Source organism: Rhopalosiphum padi, chromosome 3 (assembly GCF_020882245.1).
Source record: "Rhopalosiphum padi isolate XX-2018 chromosome 3, ASM2088224v1, whole genome shotgun sequence".
Taxonomy (NCBI): Eukaryota; Metazoa; Arthropoda; class Insecta; order Hemiptera; family Aphididae; genus Rhopalosiphum; species Rhopalosiphum padi.
In genome coordinates, this window is record NC_083599.1 from 56,196,374 (window position 1) to 56,214,276 (window position 17,903).

At 25.7% G+C, this 17,903-nt stretch overlaps 1 protein-coding gene across 1 annotated transcript; it reads right to left on the reverse strand.

Moving 5' to 3' along the window:
* Positions 1–7,299: 7,299 nt before the first annotated feature.
* Positions 7,300–14,133, reverse strand: LOC132925216 (uncharacterized). Its single transcript, XM_060989628.1, has 10 exons — positions 14,033–14,133; positions 13,821–13,947; positions 12,649–12,801; positions 10,054–10,421; positions 9,857–9,994; positions 9,576–9,798; positions 9,282–9,515; positions 7,631–7,913; positions 7,419–7,569; positions 7,300–7,336 (listed from the first exon to the last, which is right to left on the reverse strand). The coding sequence occupies exons 1-10, from the start codon at positions 14,131–14,133 to the stop codon at positions 7,300–7,302; spliced, it is 1,815 nt and encodes a 604-aa protein (XP_060845611.1).
* Positions 14,134–17,903: the final 3,770 nt, after the last annotated feature.

Consider the following 17,903-nt stretch of genomic DNA (forward strand, 5'->3'; position numbering starts at 1 on the left):
AACAAAAATAAAATGTTTTAATTTTACATATTTATTCTTAGAAATATGTTAATAATTTTTAATAAATGAAATTTTATAAATTTTAATTTTATGATATTTTTTCGTGTAATATTTTGAATTATAGAAGAATTATGATTTATTTAGAACATTGTACTCTTTGACCTTTGTAGTAATTAAGTTTCAATAAAAGTTCAATATTGTTTATACCCAATCCAATATTATAAATGCCTTGTCTACGATAATCGGATAACTGTATTAATCTATTTTTAATCAATCACTATTTTTGTGTGCAGTAGTAAATGAGTAATAGACAATAAAAAGTTTATGTTTACTAATTACAACCCATAAAAGATGTTTGTCTGGATATACTAAAAAAAAAGTAAAGTATGTAGTATTAAAATTCACAAACAATAGGGACTATTTTTAATTATTATTTATTTAATAAATCATTTTTTTCATATTATTTTAAACGATTCAATTTTTTGTTGTTATTGTATTTTATTTTTGTACCAATGATAAATAAATATAAATAAAAATATTTTGTTAGTTTTAAATTAATAACAATTTCACTACAAAAAAATAAAAGTTTTTAACTAAAACATAAAAATTGCGCAACTTTTTTAATGAAACATACATTTTTTATATTTAAATATAATGGCTAAAGTCAAAGTTACATAAAAAAAATATCTTAATGATCATTTTCCACTATGATTTAATGCTCCAGTAATCAAGGCTGGTAATTAATTACTATAGTTAATTTTTTTAGCAAGTTATATTATAATTGCTATATTATTTAGCGTATATAATATAGCATAAATTAAAAATGCTCATAACTCACTTAAAAACTGAATAATTATAAAAAACCAACAAACAAACACAGTAAATGATCTTACTTCTTACCATCAAGTTTCATAATAGGTCAATTCACTCTAATTTTTAAACTAACGGAACTAAACGTGATCTATACTTAGCATGAATTTAATATGTTGTACACTTATAAGATGGAGACACCATAGCGGGTGTTCGTCTTATTAAAGTAGTAGTGTAAAATCAGCTTATCATTTTTTTTTATCATTATATTCTTACTTCAAAAATATACTATGGGTTTTAATAGTTAATAATTATAACTATAAACTCACGACATCTGAATATAGCATTTATAAATTACCTATCTATATGTTGATTGTCGATTAATATTATTATAATATTATATTAAGAAGAGTATATACTACTGATTCAGTAATGATAATTATATAATTTTACCAGAAATTATACCTACTCCATAAGTATTTTTCAGATAATCATATATTCAGATGTAGCCCATGCACGATATGGATACCTATGCGGGACATGTAACAAGGAATATTGTCCCATTTCGCCAAATCCTATTTCGCCGAATCCCACTTTACTGACAAAAAAACCAGTTGTTTACGGGTTGATAACAAATCTCATTTGGCCGAAGGCTATTTTTTCGAATCCCATTTTGCAGAAAAATTCCAGGTTTTTACTTATCAAAGCTTTTTTTTTTTTAATTGTCAATAAAATTTTATTGGTTAGGTCAAAAAGACTGACAAATTAATACAAAGCTCCTAATATATTGTGACAATGGTAGTTGAAAAATATTACTTAATAATATTAATATTTATACCTAAGGTTTTCTAACCTTAGGTATAAATCACAAAAATGTTATGAATTTTCAACTTCAAAATTCCTTGCAAATTTTCGCGATTTTTTTTTACTACGATAAGAACAACTTATAATAAAGCTTGTATTAAATTTTAAAGATTTTTTGAATGGCCAAATTTTTTTTATCTTTATTTCATAAAAAAAAAAAAAATTAAAAAATACGGTATTTTAATACGGTATTTTAATACGGCCCCGAGTATAATTATAGTATAGTATTTTATATTATAAAATGATTTATTATTTTTTTTTTACTAACATTATGTTTTATACAAAGTTAAATGATTAAATTAATTCATTTATTTTTTATGATTTCACGATTTTATTTGACTTTATTTAAATAAACAAATAAAATTAATATTTTAACGAAACAAAATTCTATTTATGCTTCGGCAAGATGGGTTTCGGCGTAATGGGCCTAAATCTTAACAAGGAGCAGTAATATGGTAGATATAGATACCTATCTAATAATTAATCAGTATTTTCATATAATTAAAATGATGTAACAAATATTTTTAATAAATATTTGACTCCTATATAATGTCCCACTGTCCCCTTAAAAATTCTTAATTTTTTCTATAACTGTTACTATACAATTGTTGTTATAATAGTTATCAGTTTTTGAAAAGGAGTGAAATCTTTAACTTAATTATATTGTAATAATTATTTCACTCGTTGACAGTTTGTAATAAGTAATATTCAATATAAACCGTAGAATGGTTTAAATTTAATTCTAAACTATTAATAAATGAAATATGAACTTGTTATTAGGTACTTATTAGTTATTTAGTTTATTACTAATAAAACTATAAATATTGATTACACTACATTAAATTTGTGTTAGGAATTCTTGCTTTCTAGGACTGTTTTATATCCAATATTAAATTGACTTTGCGCTAATGAAACTGTGAAAGATTTGTTGAAATGTTGTCATAATATAATGTTGAGTTCTTTAAAGATGTAAACAGAATCGTTTTAGACTTAATTTGGTACATACAAATTATGTTTAATTAAAGCCAAACCCTCTGAATAAACACTCAATTTCTAAAAATCTAGTTAGGAAAATTATAGGTACAAAGTAAAAAATAAATCAACGTTACAAAATAATTTAAATTAAGTATATTTTTTAGTTAAACATATAAGTACACAGATATTTAATAATAGTATAAGTAATATAATAGCTATAAAAACGTATTAATGGGTAACTTACTAACAGTTGTTTTACATTAAATATATTTCTGGGAAGGCAATATAATTATTGAATCTAAAATTAAGGACATGCTCACAAAAGAAACTGTGGTAAAGAATGTTATTTATCATTCCTCCCAATAATTGTTCTTTACTGGTATTCAAATGAAAAATTTGTACAAAATATTTTTTAGTATTCTATGTAAAAATTGTACCTAATTATAAATGATCAATGATGTTCAAAAATGTAAAATTCTTAGTTAATTACATTAGTGTGTAAATGTGTAATATACTAGTAAAAGGAACTTATAAATTCTTACCGATGAATAATATGTTGAACAATAAATTAAAGCAATGACTACCTATTAAATATAATATGAATAACCTACTATAGATTTCCAGATTGGTGTGGATATACAATGCTTCACAAACTTGTAGTTTTTAATTACGAAACAGCTAATTATAGAATTAAATACAGTAAATTATGTTTTTAAGGTCCACGTCATAGTAATAATTACGCTGTATACTAATTGAGTCCCTATAGATACGTGAACGGGAAAAAAAAATATACTAATTGAGTCCCGGGTACAAACGGGACATATACTAATTTTCCGGGGTTAGGAAACTAATAGATAGTATACGAATTGAGTCCGTGGATTATTTTGAGTAAAATATAATTTTATATAGTTTTATTCAGCCCATCCAAATATTAAGAAATCGGACATCAAATGCGGCTGTTTCAATCAAATACAATAACTAGATTTGAATATATACAATGCTTATCCCCTAAATTTTTACCAATATAGACAATATTATTTCATCATTATCTATATTTATTTAATTATACACAAATTATTCATATTATATTATATCCCTACATTATAATATATTTAGATTATAAAATATTAAAAAAAAAAAAATGTTTTTATCATAACTGTAGATTTTTTTGTTACAGACAGTCCTAAGTCTGTAAAAATGGGAACGAAAATATATATATATATATTTTTTTTAATATGATGGGACTCAGCTGACAGTTAGTATTAAAACATGGACTTAATTAATATTATACCTAAAATTTCACTGGACTCAATGGGTATATACCCTAAAAAAAACCGTGATTCAATTCGTCATAAAAGGTTATAAGTACTAGGATTCAGTTCGTATGCAGCCAATAATTAAGAATTGCATGTTTAATAAATGGTATGTGCATTGTGTAACGATATAGCAATTATATTCCCTCTCAAGTATTAAACACATCATACCACTAACAATAAGTAAAAAGTAAAACAACTAAAAATATTTAAATCATTACACCAAAACAATCATGTAAGCCACCGGGTATTTGTTAGATAGGTAGCCCAACATACGCAACATTCAAAGTGGGGTAGGTACCTAATACCTACTGACTTAATAAATTGGTAATCTACGCTTGTTAGGAAAGCGTAATAAGTAGAGCGCGGATTTCTATGTAATTGAATTTTTTTTCTTTTCATATTTTTGGATTTTTGTCAGTTATCTTTACAAATCATAATAGTTTGAAGTTATTGGTGAAATTGTATTTTGCATATTTCTGCATATCTTTACGAAATTCAAAATGTATTGCACTCAATTAAAGCAAAATTTAAAAAGTTTTAGATATGATTTTTAGATCATGATGTTATCAATTAATTAACATTTTATATACTTTAATTTGCAATTTTTTAGTGATAACAATAAAGAAATTAGAAACTTAAAATATGACATTATATGAAAGCATTTCAATAATTGATGAAATAAAAGAAAAAATTCAAGCTATTACTATTGTCTATTACCACTTAATATAGTTAATACTATTTATATAGTTGTTTCAAATATATCCCCCTCCCCCACTTCAGTTGACGACGAACAATTGTCTCTGTTTTTAAAAATATGTTGACAAAAAAACTCATAGATCCATTGAAGAAAAATTAAAAAAATAAAATATAAAAAAATGTATTAATTTATAAATTTATAATACCTTTATTACAATATTTAAATATGAATATGATTCTATTAATATTGTAAAAAATTGTCATATAAATAATTATAATTTTCTTGCATACATGCATATTTTCTGTGTATTTGCACATCTGTTGCATATTTTTATGATTTTGACTGTATATTATATAGCATGTTTTGATACTTTTTAGTGCATAAAAAGCCGCGCTCTATACTAACAAGTTATCGATGCGTATGTAAAAGATATTGTTAAAAAATGTTCTTCGTAGTTGTAGGTACCTAGAGTCAAGACATAAGTTTATATTGAATTATAATTGACAAATGAAAAATCTAATAAAAAAATGAAAGATTTTATTATTCATTTCACGAGAAGTAATATTTTTGATATAATATCCTTTTTACCAACACAACATCTATATGAAATTTAAAAGTTGGTATACTGTTAATCTTCCACAAAAACATATTTTAATATATTTAGTTACTATATTATTTAATAATCTAGTTCTAAAATTGGAGTTCCATATATTACAAATAAATAAATAAATTAATTAATTAATAACTAAGTACAATAATACATATAATAAGTACCTATTTACTAATAAATAAACTATTAAATAAATAATGATAATATTTAAGAAAACTGTAAATTTAAATACTTATAATGAGATTTATAAGACTTAATTACACACGTGAATAATTATTTAGATGGGTACAAATAAAAAAGAATGTAATATTTTATTTCGGGTTAAATTTGAAACAGTTATAAATAATACTCTCACCGTCTATTTAAAAATAGTAGAGATTCGTCATTGAAAAATTTAGTGTAACAGAGGAGATGCCTACAAAACAACAATTTTAAAAGGGGAGCCACATTAGTCGACATTTAAACATATAACTGCGACGTAAAGAATGCTCAAACAACACAAATGTACCATTTCTTTACTTATATTAGATTATTACTCTACTTTTGGTCCTGTATTGATTTTAATGAACCTAGATTCCTATTTTTTTTTACCAATAAACATAGGCGCAATTTAAGTTTTAAATTTGGGGAAAACTATTATAATTTGCATGTATGTACTGTATATGTGCTCCCTGAGATATATAAAAACCATTTTGGAGGGCTATGATTGATTTTGAGGGGGCTTAGCCCTCCAAGCCCCCTCAAATTGCGCTTATGCCAATAAATGTTTTCCTATCCAAGATATTAGTTTAAGGATAAATTATCGATAAACAACCGTGGAACATGGACATTAACATGTAATTAGATTGAAATGATTAAATATTATTGAAGTACAAGATGATGAATGAATATTCAGTGAATAAATAAAAAGAAGTTCAAAATATAGTGAGCATGAAATAGTTAATAATTTTTTATTTACAGTGTAAGAACATTTCGACTTTGCACATAACCCGAAACCAGAAACCCGAATTAACCCGAATAAATTGCAAAACCCAAAATCGTATTATACAACTTCTGAATAAAAGAATTAACCAAAAACCAGAATTAATATTTGGGTTAACCCGAAACCCGAATTATAATTAAATATTAAAAAATAAGTGCTATATCAGTAAAAAATGACTGATTAATGACAGTGGCGTATAAAGAAATTAATTTCAGGGGGGTTAAAAAAAATTTCCATTCTTAAATTCCAATTAATTATACAATCAAAATCATTGTTCGTACCAACCATCATTTCAGGGGGGGTTGAATTCCTAACACCCTATATACGCCACTGATTAATGGTAAGTATAAATTTGTTTTATTATATTTGCTTTAAAAATCAAATAAAATTATTAAAATAAATTGGCATAGAAAAATTACATGTTAATTGATATAAAACATGGATCCTTTTAACACCCGAATTAGCCCAAATAATATAATCGTAACCATAAAAGTAACCTGAAATACACGAATTAAATAACCCGAATTTTCTTTTAACACCTAAAACCTAAAATCCGAATAAATGATTTCGGTGCAAAGCCTTGAATTTATAACTGGTTATAATGTCTTATAATAATAATAAGTTGCAATACATGATTATTCTTATCAAGTCCTTCGATTTACTATAAACCATCTTTATATTAATGAGATGTGACAAATAATGAGTACCTATTTTTTAAGGTAGTAGGCGTTAAGAATAATTTAATTTAATAAATTCTAAGAAATTAGAAAGCTATTTAATGTGTTTTAAACAGCCATTGATTTGTGTAGCCAATTAAATTCTAAAAAAACCCATCTATCTAAAAAATAATATTATATATTGGAAAAATTATTTTTAAAAAAATTGTTCGTTATTAACTTAAGAAATCACAAAAATTTGAAATATACTTCATGATTTGATATGGAGACAAATATCTTAATGAAGAACACAACTTAATTACTATGGAACTATAAGGTCTTATCCCGGAAATGGAGAAATTTTAGTTAGGTAGATAGATGTTATTGATTCATTCGTCATCTTCAATGTGTATTACTTCATCTGTTCTAAAAAAAATGTTTTAATAAAGTACATATTCAACTTCAAATTAAATAGGTATAAATAATTCAACGAAATCATAATACTAACTTAAATTGTGCATCAAGTTCGTTTTTCATCTCTGTTAGTTCAGCTTTATAACTTGGTTTTTCTAAAAGATTTATTCCTGCTTCATAAATCACATCTACTAATGATGGAATACCGTACATATACTCAAATCGTATACAATCATACCATAACTCTATAAATATTAATTTATAATTATTATATATATTTATTATTCAACACTGAAAATGTCTTACCAACGTCCATGTGTCCAAATTTATTACATGCTTCGCTGTACAGTTTTCTCATGTATTTAATATGTCTTTTTCCATTAGAAACTATGTTCATTGTTTCAAATCGTAACATTCTTTTATACAAATCATGACATTTTGGTTCTAAAAACTTTAATATGCTAAAAATTTGACGTCCACTTTCTATATCGTATGTTAAAACGCGCCACTCTAAATATTCAGGCCGGAATCTTAAATTAATTTCTTTTATTTTCACAATTATTGAGCATTGTCTGTAAAATTTTTCGACCTAGAAGTAAAAACAATGCTATCTATAATTTGTTTAGTTAATAAAAACTGAAAACTAATTTCAACCACTGACTAACGGTAAAGGTACAGTAAGTTATGATAATATAGTAAGTATAATATAAAGTCTATATATTTATGGTTTTTATCCAGCAGGCTGTATTATGTGGATATACTACAGTATTTATTGACATCATCATACATAACCAGTATAGTAACATACACATAAAATGCGTCCTAAAGTAAAAGCTTTATTATCCTTTCTAGTGTAAGCAGATTATTTTCGTTATCGTTAACAAATATAAAATGTTCATCTTAGTTAGTTTGTACGTATTCTTTTAATAAAACGTATGTAAATTATTGGTAAATTATCAAGCAATTTTGTAATCATCGATGACCCGGTATTATGAACATTATTATGTATTAAACTATTAAACTTTAATTATAAGTTTACATTACTAGAATATCCTTTGATAATGTTTCATGATTCACGAATAAGTTATAATTCAAATGCCAACAATATCACTAACTAAAGTATGATTTGTTTTTAAGTCACCATACACGAAATGAAACTGGGATATAGTCATATAGATAACAATTGATTGTATTTATAAAAAAATAATTTAAAGTACGAATGCATTTCGTGTACGGTGTACCTATCATATTTTATACCTCTTATCGGATTTTTTTATTTCGGGACGCAATTCCTTTGCAGGCTATACAACAATCAAAAGTGACAACGGCTAGATATAATAGACTTAATAAAATAAATTAGTCCAATTTTAATACATACAAAAATTATTATTTACACTTTTACTATAAAAAAATAGTACCATAATATTTTAATATTTAATTTTACAATCTATATTAGCGGAGCGATGAAAGTTCAGTAATTTTACAATAATATGTGTATCTAAATATATTTTTTCTAGTAGAAAAAATGCTTTTAGATTTTTAATTCTGAAAGGTGGTATTTAATGAAAAATTGGATCTTTTTAGTACTTTTAAGAGGTCAATATTGAACATTTTCAATATTTTTTTAAAATATACGAGAAAAAACATTAATGGAAAACCGAGAATTTTCACGCAAATCTAGATTTTGAAAAAATCGATTTTGTTTTTTTGCGGTAATTCAGAAACAAATTACCATAGATAATAATTTTTATTAAATACTTACATTAGTATTTTTATCAAGATAAAATTTTAAAAATATTTTAACTCTCTTTGAGATATATTAGGTATGTATTATAATATAGATATTTAACATTTTTTTTTCTTTTAATACATATTATTTAATTTAATATTATTTTCGATTAAGAAATATCAAAAATACATAATGACAACATTTTTTATAGGTGAGTATAAAACATACCATTTCTTCTTCAGTGCTCAAGACGTATAGTTCCATTATTTCCCACAAAGGCAATGAATTTACTTTAATTATATTAGCAGACTCAAATAAAACAGCCATTGCATTTCTTAGATAATCACGATTTATATAATATTCAAACAATTTTGTCCATAGATCAACATCGTCATTCGAAGTTGTCAAGCCTTTTTTTAATACTGATAATTCACGGTCTTTGTCATAATGATTACGATTTGCCTAAATAAATAAATACATTTATTATTTTAATACAAATATTAAATTACAGTAAAAAATTACCCAAAAAATAAAATGTTTAGGCTTTTTCATAAAATTAGAAGAAAATGCTTGATAAAATGTATGATCAACCAGTTTAATTACTAAGTCTTTATCGGTTTGATCTTTCTTATCACTTGAATTATATATTCCAATGACATCATCCAAAAACAAATCCCATAATCTTCTTTGAAATGCAGCCGATGAAGTTTCTACTAAAGCTTTATTATATGTATTAATGCAATTCCTAAAAAACAAATCTTGTTAGTACCAAACATTCAATTTTTAATAATATATAATCTAACCTTATACAATCTAAATATTTAATGTCCGGGATTTTTTGTAAAATGTCTGTATTGTAGTTATAAGTATAACCATTTAAATGGATTTTAGCTAATTGTTGCCACATATACTCATTTCTTCTGTATATATCTACCATATCTCTATAAAGTAAATAATCAAAATACTGATAATTTTTAACTTAAGAATTTGTCTAATATACCTGACTAAAACACTCTGTAATTGTGACATTTTTATTTGTGGATTTAAAGCTTTATCCACCAAATCAATATGGATATGAACGTCATCTTTGAAGTTCTGAATTATATATCTATATTTCTTTAAAGTTTTTTGAAAGGAAATTTCTCCTGTTCGGTTTAAATATTGAACTTCTATCCAAAAATCTTCAATATACAATTTTTTGTACTCTTCATGAAATCGTAAACCAAATGAAATATATCGCCTGGCAGATTCTATATCATTACATTCATTTAAAGCATGATTTGCACCCATTACGTACACGTTTGGATCACTATGAAATGAATCCATTATTTCATTCAAAACAATTTTACATTCTGAAGGTAATATTTTCTGAAAAAAAAAATATTTGATACCTAGTAAAATGAATATGTTTTATAAAATTGAATATTAAAATTCTTATTACTAATGAATTTCCTATAATGCGATCAGATAATATATTACAATTACAATTGCAAATTTAATATCATTTTTATTAAGTATCTCATTTAGATACTGCAACAATTTAATTAACTATTTTATAATTATTTACTAACAACCATTATTTTAAAGATTGGAAATTTTATAAATCATATCTATTGACTCTTCTAAGTTCTAAGTCTAAGGCCTAATGGCTAATTAATATATATCGTAAATATAAATTAACAGGCCAATTTATCGTGAAGAATTTTGATCGTCTAAGCTATTGTAAACATTTGAGTTAATTTGAGCATTATAGTTGAATTAATAGCGGCTCTCTCCTACAGTTGGCTAAATAAAATATTATACCTATGAATTATGATGAAATACAATGTAATTTTATACCTATGAGTTATCTTTTTGTAATTACGGAAGTATTGCGCTATGATACGGTTTGCCCTAATGAAAATTTACCACGCACAAAATTACATTGTTTTTATACTACACTCCTTAATAAAGAACAGTTTGCATTGTTTGCAATCGTTTTAAGGTGAGTTAGAGACTATTATTTAAGGTTCTCGGTATTTTGCCAGAATCAAAATTCCCGAATGAACTTTTTTCCGGACGGGATTTTATCCGAAAATCCGAAAACCCGAAATCTTTTTTCCCGAACGACTTATTCCCGAATCGAAATTATCGAATGAACTTATTCCCGAATGGCATTTTATCCAAAAGTCCGTAGAACCGAAAACTTTTTCCCGAACACCTTTTACCCGAATCGATATTAAAAACGGTAAAATATAATGCATATAAATAATTATAATAAAAATTAATTAATAAAATTTATAGTAACATAATAAATGTTGTAATGTTTTCATTAAATATTTTGTAGGTCAAATCCTCACTGTTGACCCAGAGGTAATTCGGGGTAAATAATGACGAGCAAAGCAGCACCGTCGTATTATTATACAATAGAAAAATATCAAAAAAATATATATAACGGATGTTTCACCCAAAATTTTAATTTCAGCCATGCCATCGTGGCAAAAAAAAGTAAAAAAAGTAAAAAAAAAGTAATAGAAGTATAACGACGGCCGATAGCACTCGAATAACGCAACTATAATAAATTACAACGATTACAGCGATTTATTACAACCGTTTATTGCACAGAAAAGATAATTTTGGATTAGAATATTTAGGAATAAAATAACAGTATTTTAGTTATAGGTATAAAACATGATGTATAGAAAATACATACCTATACTATAACAGTAATAACAACAATTTTTAAATTTTTAAAAATTTTTTATTTTGGAAACAATAACCGTCGGGAAAAAGTCGTTCGGGAAAAAAAGTTTCGGATTTTCGGATAAAATACCGTGCGGGCAAAAGTTCATTCAGGAATTTTGATTCGGGCAAAACGGTGGGAACGATTGTTTAATGCAAAATGTAGACTATTTAATCTTGTTGGTATCACCACCCGTGATCTTTGTATTAATTATAAAAATTATTATTAGTGGGTGTATATGTGTTTTATCTTCTATTGTATACGGCCCGCTTTAAATTTTAGAACGACAATATTTTTTTTAAATTAATTTCACTCTTTCAAAGTTTTAGACAATATTTTTTTTTCATAGATAAATAATTTAAAAATGTAAAATTTTTATTTTTATTCAGCCCACGAACTTTTTAATTCGAGAATGTGGCCCGAGAGTCCAAAAAGATTGCCGATCACTGTTATATAGCATACGTACGCGGCATGCAGAAAGTATCAAGTTACGCTCGAAAATATTTTGTGCTTACACGATAGTGAACAATGCCAATAAACATATTTCTAGTAATCCTCCAACTTTATGTTTCAAGAATTATTTAAATTTGCTTCTTCTCTATATTTTATAAAAAATAAATTTGCGAAATTTATATAAATTATGATGTGATATCGATTTTAAGCTTGTCGCCCGTATTTTATACCCGAGTCGGCATATAAAAAAAGATCAGTGAAATTGATCAATGATAATATTAAATTTAAAAACAAATTAATTTAGAAATTGCTATTAATTTTATATTATCAGTTAAATAAAAATAAAATATAAGTTATATTATATTATAAACCTTAAGATTAATCAATTAGCATTATACTATAAAATGTAATTTTACTTACATTTTTCGAACAAAATTTAAGATAGTCTGAAACCAAAATTTTATCATATGAGAACGTTCTAAACAATAAATCGTACATATCGTTTATCCGTTTAGTGAAAATAGTGGGAATTTCTGTTTTGAAATCTCCAGTGTTGGTTTCCTTCATAATTTGCTACATATAAAAAAAAATGTAATTATTATATTATTTTAAATAAATGTATCTTCTATACTATACATTTATAAAAACACAAACATTTGAATGGTATAAATTTTTGATTTTATTTTTAATATTTTTTTTAACTCATTTCATATTTGTAAATAAATTAATGTTCCAACTTCTTGAAAATAAATAAAATATAAATTATCAAATTCTTAGCGTGAGTATCACACTCTTTTGAGACATTTAAAATTATACAGTGAGTTTCGCTTAATATCATCACATTGATTCAGATCATTTTAATTCTATTAATCGGTTGATTCCATGAAACATTTTTTTATTGAGTTTATATTTATATGTATGTTTAAAATTAAATTAAAATAAAATAAATTAAAAATAAAGTAAAGAAACTATCTATTTTTGATTGTACTTAAGAATCTACTAATTTCATTTTTATATTAGCCTGAAATTAAAATCAATATTCAGTTAATATAATATAATATACAAAATTTTTAATTATTTAAAATTAAATAATTAATAATCTATGTACATATTGTACATTGTAGCTACCTATAACTTTTGGAACAACTGAAAAATATCGTTTTCGACATATTTTTGAATAGCTCCTTTTAACTTTTCAAAACTATTCTATTTTCTTTTTAGTGAAAGTTTGAAATGCCGTTAAAACGATAAGAATGTTCTTAAAAATGATTTAATTATCCTACTTGGTAATTCTAATAAAAAGTTAATTTAACATTAGTAACATAAGATCTGGTTTGGGATTTTCAATTTTGATTCCAATAAACGGTTGATTCTATAAACCAGTGATCACATTAAACGGAACTCACTGTATTAAAATGCAGTAGGTATTTTAACTACTGTGCATACTAAAAGGCAAACTTGTTACGCTATAAAAAGTATTTTTTTGTCGAATTTTTGTTATTGGAGAGAATTTATATTTAGCGAACAATAATAACACTCTGTATGCATACAGAATATTATAATTACAAGAGACCTCTATAAAATGAGCTTACCGCAATTTTCTGTTGACAAGTTGTTAATAGAATCGATTCGAGATTTATTTGTATCAATAATTCTTCTTTTGTAGCTTTTCCACTCAAAACAGTCTTTTTAAGTGTTTTACGGTGGTCGGTGTACTCCCTGTGAGAAAAAAAAATCAAAGAATTACATTTACGAAGCTAATACTATACCTATAATGTAATCCAAACTTCTTATCGTGACTTACGTAAATTCTTCAAAGTTCATAATCCCGTAGGTGGTTAAAAAAGACTTTTCGTCATCTGTCTTTCTCTGTGGCAGGGCATTAGGATTAGTGGCCATCTCCATCACGAGTGAATAAAAGAACTTCGTTCAAAATTGAACGTTCTTCATAGACGTAAAATTCACGTAAGACTGAGAGAGGGTTTTAGAAAATATCGATCGGAAAAAAATCACTCTCAAGAGGATATACAACACTTGACGCGAGTGTTTCGAAATACTGACTGACGCAACTGATGAGAGACCGGCTCGGCGACCCGGTCGGTCCAATGAGTAAGAAGTCCCGGGTGTCTCGGTCGATCGAAAACAAAAACCATGGAAGAGAAAACCGACGCATACAGCGATATTGTGTTGTTATCCACAGAATTCTAAATCGTACGAACGTGTGTTATCATCGCAAAATTTTTTTATCCGATGACTGATTACAATGATAAATTGGTAGTTACGCATTTTCGTATGCATTTATTTAAACAGACTTATCTTTTATAAACTGAGTTTAACGTGAGCCATTATCCTAATATTAATAGTCAATACTGGCCGATTAAGATGAACTTTGAGGGAAATAAACATTCAATCATACAGCTATTTACTTGTGTACTTAGTGATTCGTGGATATTTTTTATTTGTGGATTATTATAAATATATTGATTGGTCTGTACTTTTGCATAATAAGACTTTTGATTTTAATTGGAACTATTTTTTTATTTCGTTAACCTTTTTTTTTTTTTATTCGTCTATTTTAATTAGTATTTTCTTCATTGCATACACAATAATATGAAGTTGCGGATCAAGAGTATTTGACGCTCAGGCCTTATAAAAAAAAAGATACCATTATGTTTCGTCTTCTCTATTTTTCACAGTACAAAGAATAATAATATGATTACTTAACATTAAAATAATATATTATATAGCTTAATATTCTTTTAAATAAATATAAATCAAAACTTTTTACTGTTTACTACTTCGGTAGATATAATATGTAACATGAAACAAAAACAAATTTTATTTTAAATAAAAATATTAAAAAAAACTTATTTCTCTATCCTTCTTTATAGATAAGTTGTTTTTCGAATTGATTTATCGTGGAATATTATGTTCTTATTTTATATTATGTTACTCAATAAGTATACAATAAATTGAACTGTAACTAAATAATGAATGCATAACATTGTTTTTAATATGGTTAAAAATAATTAATGAATTACAAATACTAAAATCAGTTTTTTTTCTTTTTAGTAGTTTATTCAGAAATATGTACTATTATTAAGTCAAACTATGCTTTTTATTTTTGAATTAAACATTAAAAATCTATATAAAAAAAAACTAAAAGAATCCCACTTTCTCTCTAAATACGCCACTGATTGCGTGTCATAATGTAAGTGTAAATAGCATTATAAAATGTATTATGAAATAGGTATGATATTCTACATTAAATACTTTATAGGCGTAATTTCGCTTAGTTATAGCTTTTTAGCTTGCAGCTAAACTAAAAAATTGTTGTCTACAATTAGAGATGTATGATTAAAGAAATTACATCATTTAAAAAATCGAACACTGTATTTTCAAATTTATAAACATAGTGTTTTCACGTGGATCTTTTATTTATTTATTTTTTTTATGGCACAATACGTATACTTCTATATTTTATATAATTGTTCAAAGCACACAATATATAAAGAATATAAATCTATAGGCATTAATTCATCAGATAACTGATGGTAGTGGTTGTACTAGTTGCTTCATATATGTTAAAAAAAATGTATCCAACCATTGACTATTAATTAAAACTGCTTTGGATGCTTAATTATTGTAGGTACTATGTACGGTCTAAAAAATGTCAGATTATATTTTATAGAAGTTCGTCCCAAGTTTACGTCTATGAAAGGTAGGACAATTCACCAACACCCAATTTGCTGATTCCCAATTCGCTGATACTTAGATCGCCGAAAATCAGTATTTACCTCAATTTTTATACTTGCCGATAAGATCACATTTATTATAATATTATAATTATTAAAATATAGTATATATTATTGCTATGTGGTTTCGAGTCAATACTAGCTTATAGTATAGAACAAGAATCTGGAATCCTTATAGGTAAATGTAAATTAACCATTTTTTAAAGTAAACTTGAATACTTTGTATTTTCTATATAGATACCTACCTAAAAACGACTGGTCCCCAAAATACCAAATAAAGGTATAAAAGCAAATGTTGAAATTACAACACGTCATGTACCACAGTTGATTTCATAACATGTCACCGACCTTTTGTATTACCTGTTTGCTCGTCCTAACACAATGCAAAGGACCGTGCGTTAATTTCCTACCATCCGCTCACCATACTCGGCTACCCAAAAATTCCCATTCGGTCACCGAAACCTACCTGGCCATAAACCGGTAATGCTCGTGATGTATAGCACTGCATGGAGTAGACTCGACGAGAACCGGACATTATTACGCCGTTCCAGTCTCGTCGTTAAAACGCATTGTGTCCTTTGTCCCCTGCCGGGACCGCGGTATTGATCCGTTTCGTGAATTTTTGGTGGCGGTTGCCTGCGGGTGTTCGCGGTTCCACTCCGTCCAGATGGTTCTTACCACCACCACTCTCACCCCTCACAGCACGACCACTTTCATTTGAATGGTAACCCTACTGCTAGATATGATGGATAATTTTACAGCGGCGATGACGTCTAGCCACAAAGCTTATAATATTATGTTTTTATTAAAGATAGATCTATGTGCTAATTGTTTTCCATCGAATACAAAATTCGATTTATCGCAAAACTATGCTATCATTTCGTAGCGATTCTATATTTTAAAAAAATCACAGAACCGCTAAATCACTAAATATATGGCTCGCATCGCTAATCGCGTTCAGTGTGGCAGTACCTTTATGTATGATGTACAATTCAACGGTCGTGTTTCCGTCACAACAAACAAATAACTTTAACGTAAATGATTTTATTACGTTACATATTCCGATAGCTTAAAATTAAATATAAGTAGGTATATTTTAGTAATCTACAATTTTCGACGAATAATTTTTCGAATATAATTTGAACATAATTGCTGTAAAAAAATTTAATATTATACAAATATTTATTATTTTATGTAAATTATAAAAACATAATTATAATTGTAATCAATAAATAATATCTAAGTAACTGGTAATGCAAGGATTTCAAATTGAACGCTTATTTTTAATATTTTAGAATCTAAAATATTGTCCAAAATTTTGATACTGGAATCATTCTAAATTGTATATAAAATTATTACGATTTGAATCAAACTAAATAAATATTGCTTGGTTTTTTCTTCTACAAATTGAAAACTAATGTTCACTATTTTACATATTCTTTATCTGCTCTATATATATTTATTTATAGGTATTGGTTTATAAATTAAATGACAATATTAAAACCATAAGCCAAAAAAAAAAACATTTTTGAAGACATGATGTTTTAGGTGCGTCATGTATTTGTGTTATAATATAGCATACATTTATTTGAAATAATATTGTCACTTAAACATAAGTACACAATTTTAAATTAATTTATATTAATCTTAAACATTATATTAAAGTCTATTTATTTTTCATCAAACATTTTAAATATATAGAAGCCTAGAAATATTGATATTTGTTTTATAATTTATATGTAAAACAATATATTGACATCAATAGTAAAGATAAAATAAATAATCCTACAAAACTAATTTTATTTTATACTATAATCATGTTATTGATAAGTTATAACAAAGCTGATTAAAGTCTATTGACATATTTGAATCAAAGTGCAATAGTAAACGTTAAGTAAATAAAGTTACAAAATCTATTAT

What these genes read in the sequence shown, in the direction of transcription:
- LOC132925216 (XM_060989628.1), bottom strand. Translation starts at nt 14,133, where the DNA reads ATGGAGATGGCCACTAATCCTAATGCCCTGCCACAGAGAAAGACAGAT. An exon ending in CTTGTCAACAGAAAATTGCG is followed by an intron (nt 12,802 to 13,820) that starts GTAAGCTCATTT and finishes TTTTATATGTAG; the next exon opens with CAAATTATGAAGGAAACCAA. An exon ending in ATTTGGACACATGGACGTTG is followed by an intron (nt 7,570 to 7,630) that starts GTAAGACATTTT and finishes TAATATTTATAG; the next exon opens with AGTTATGGTATGATTGTATA.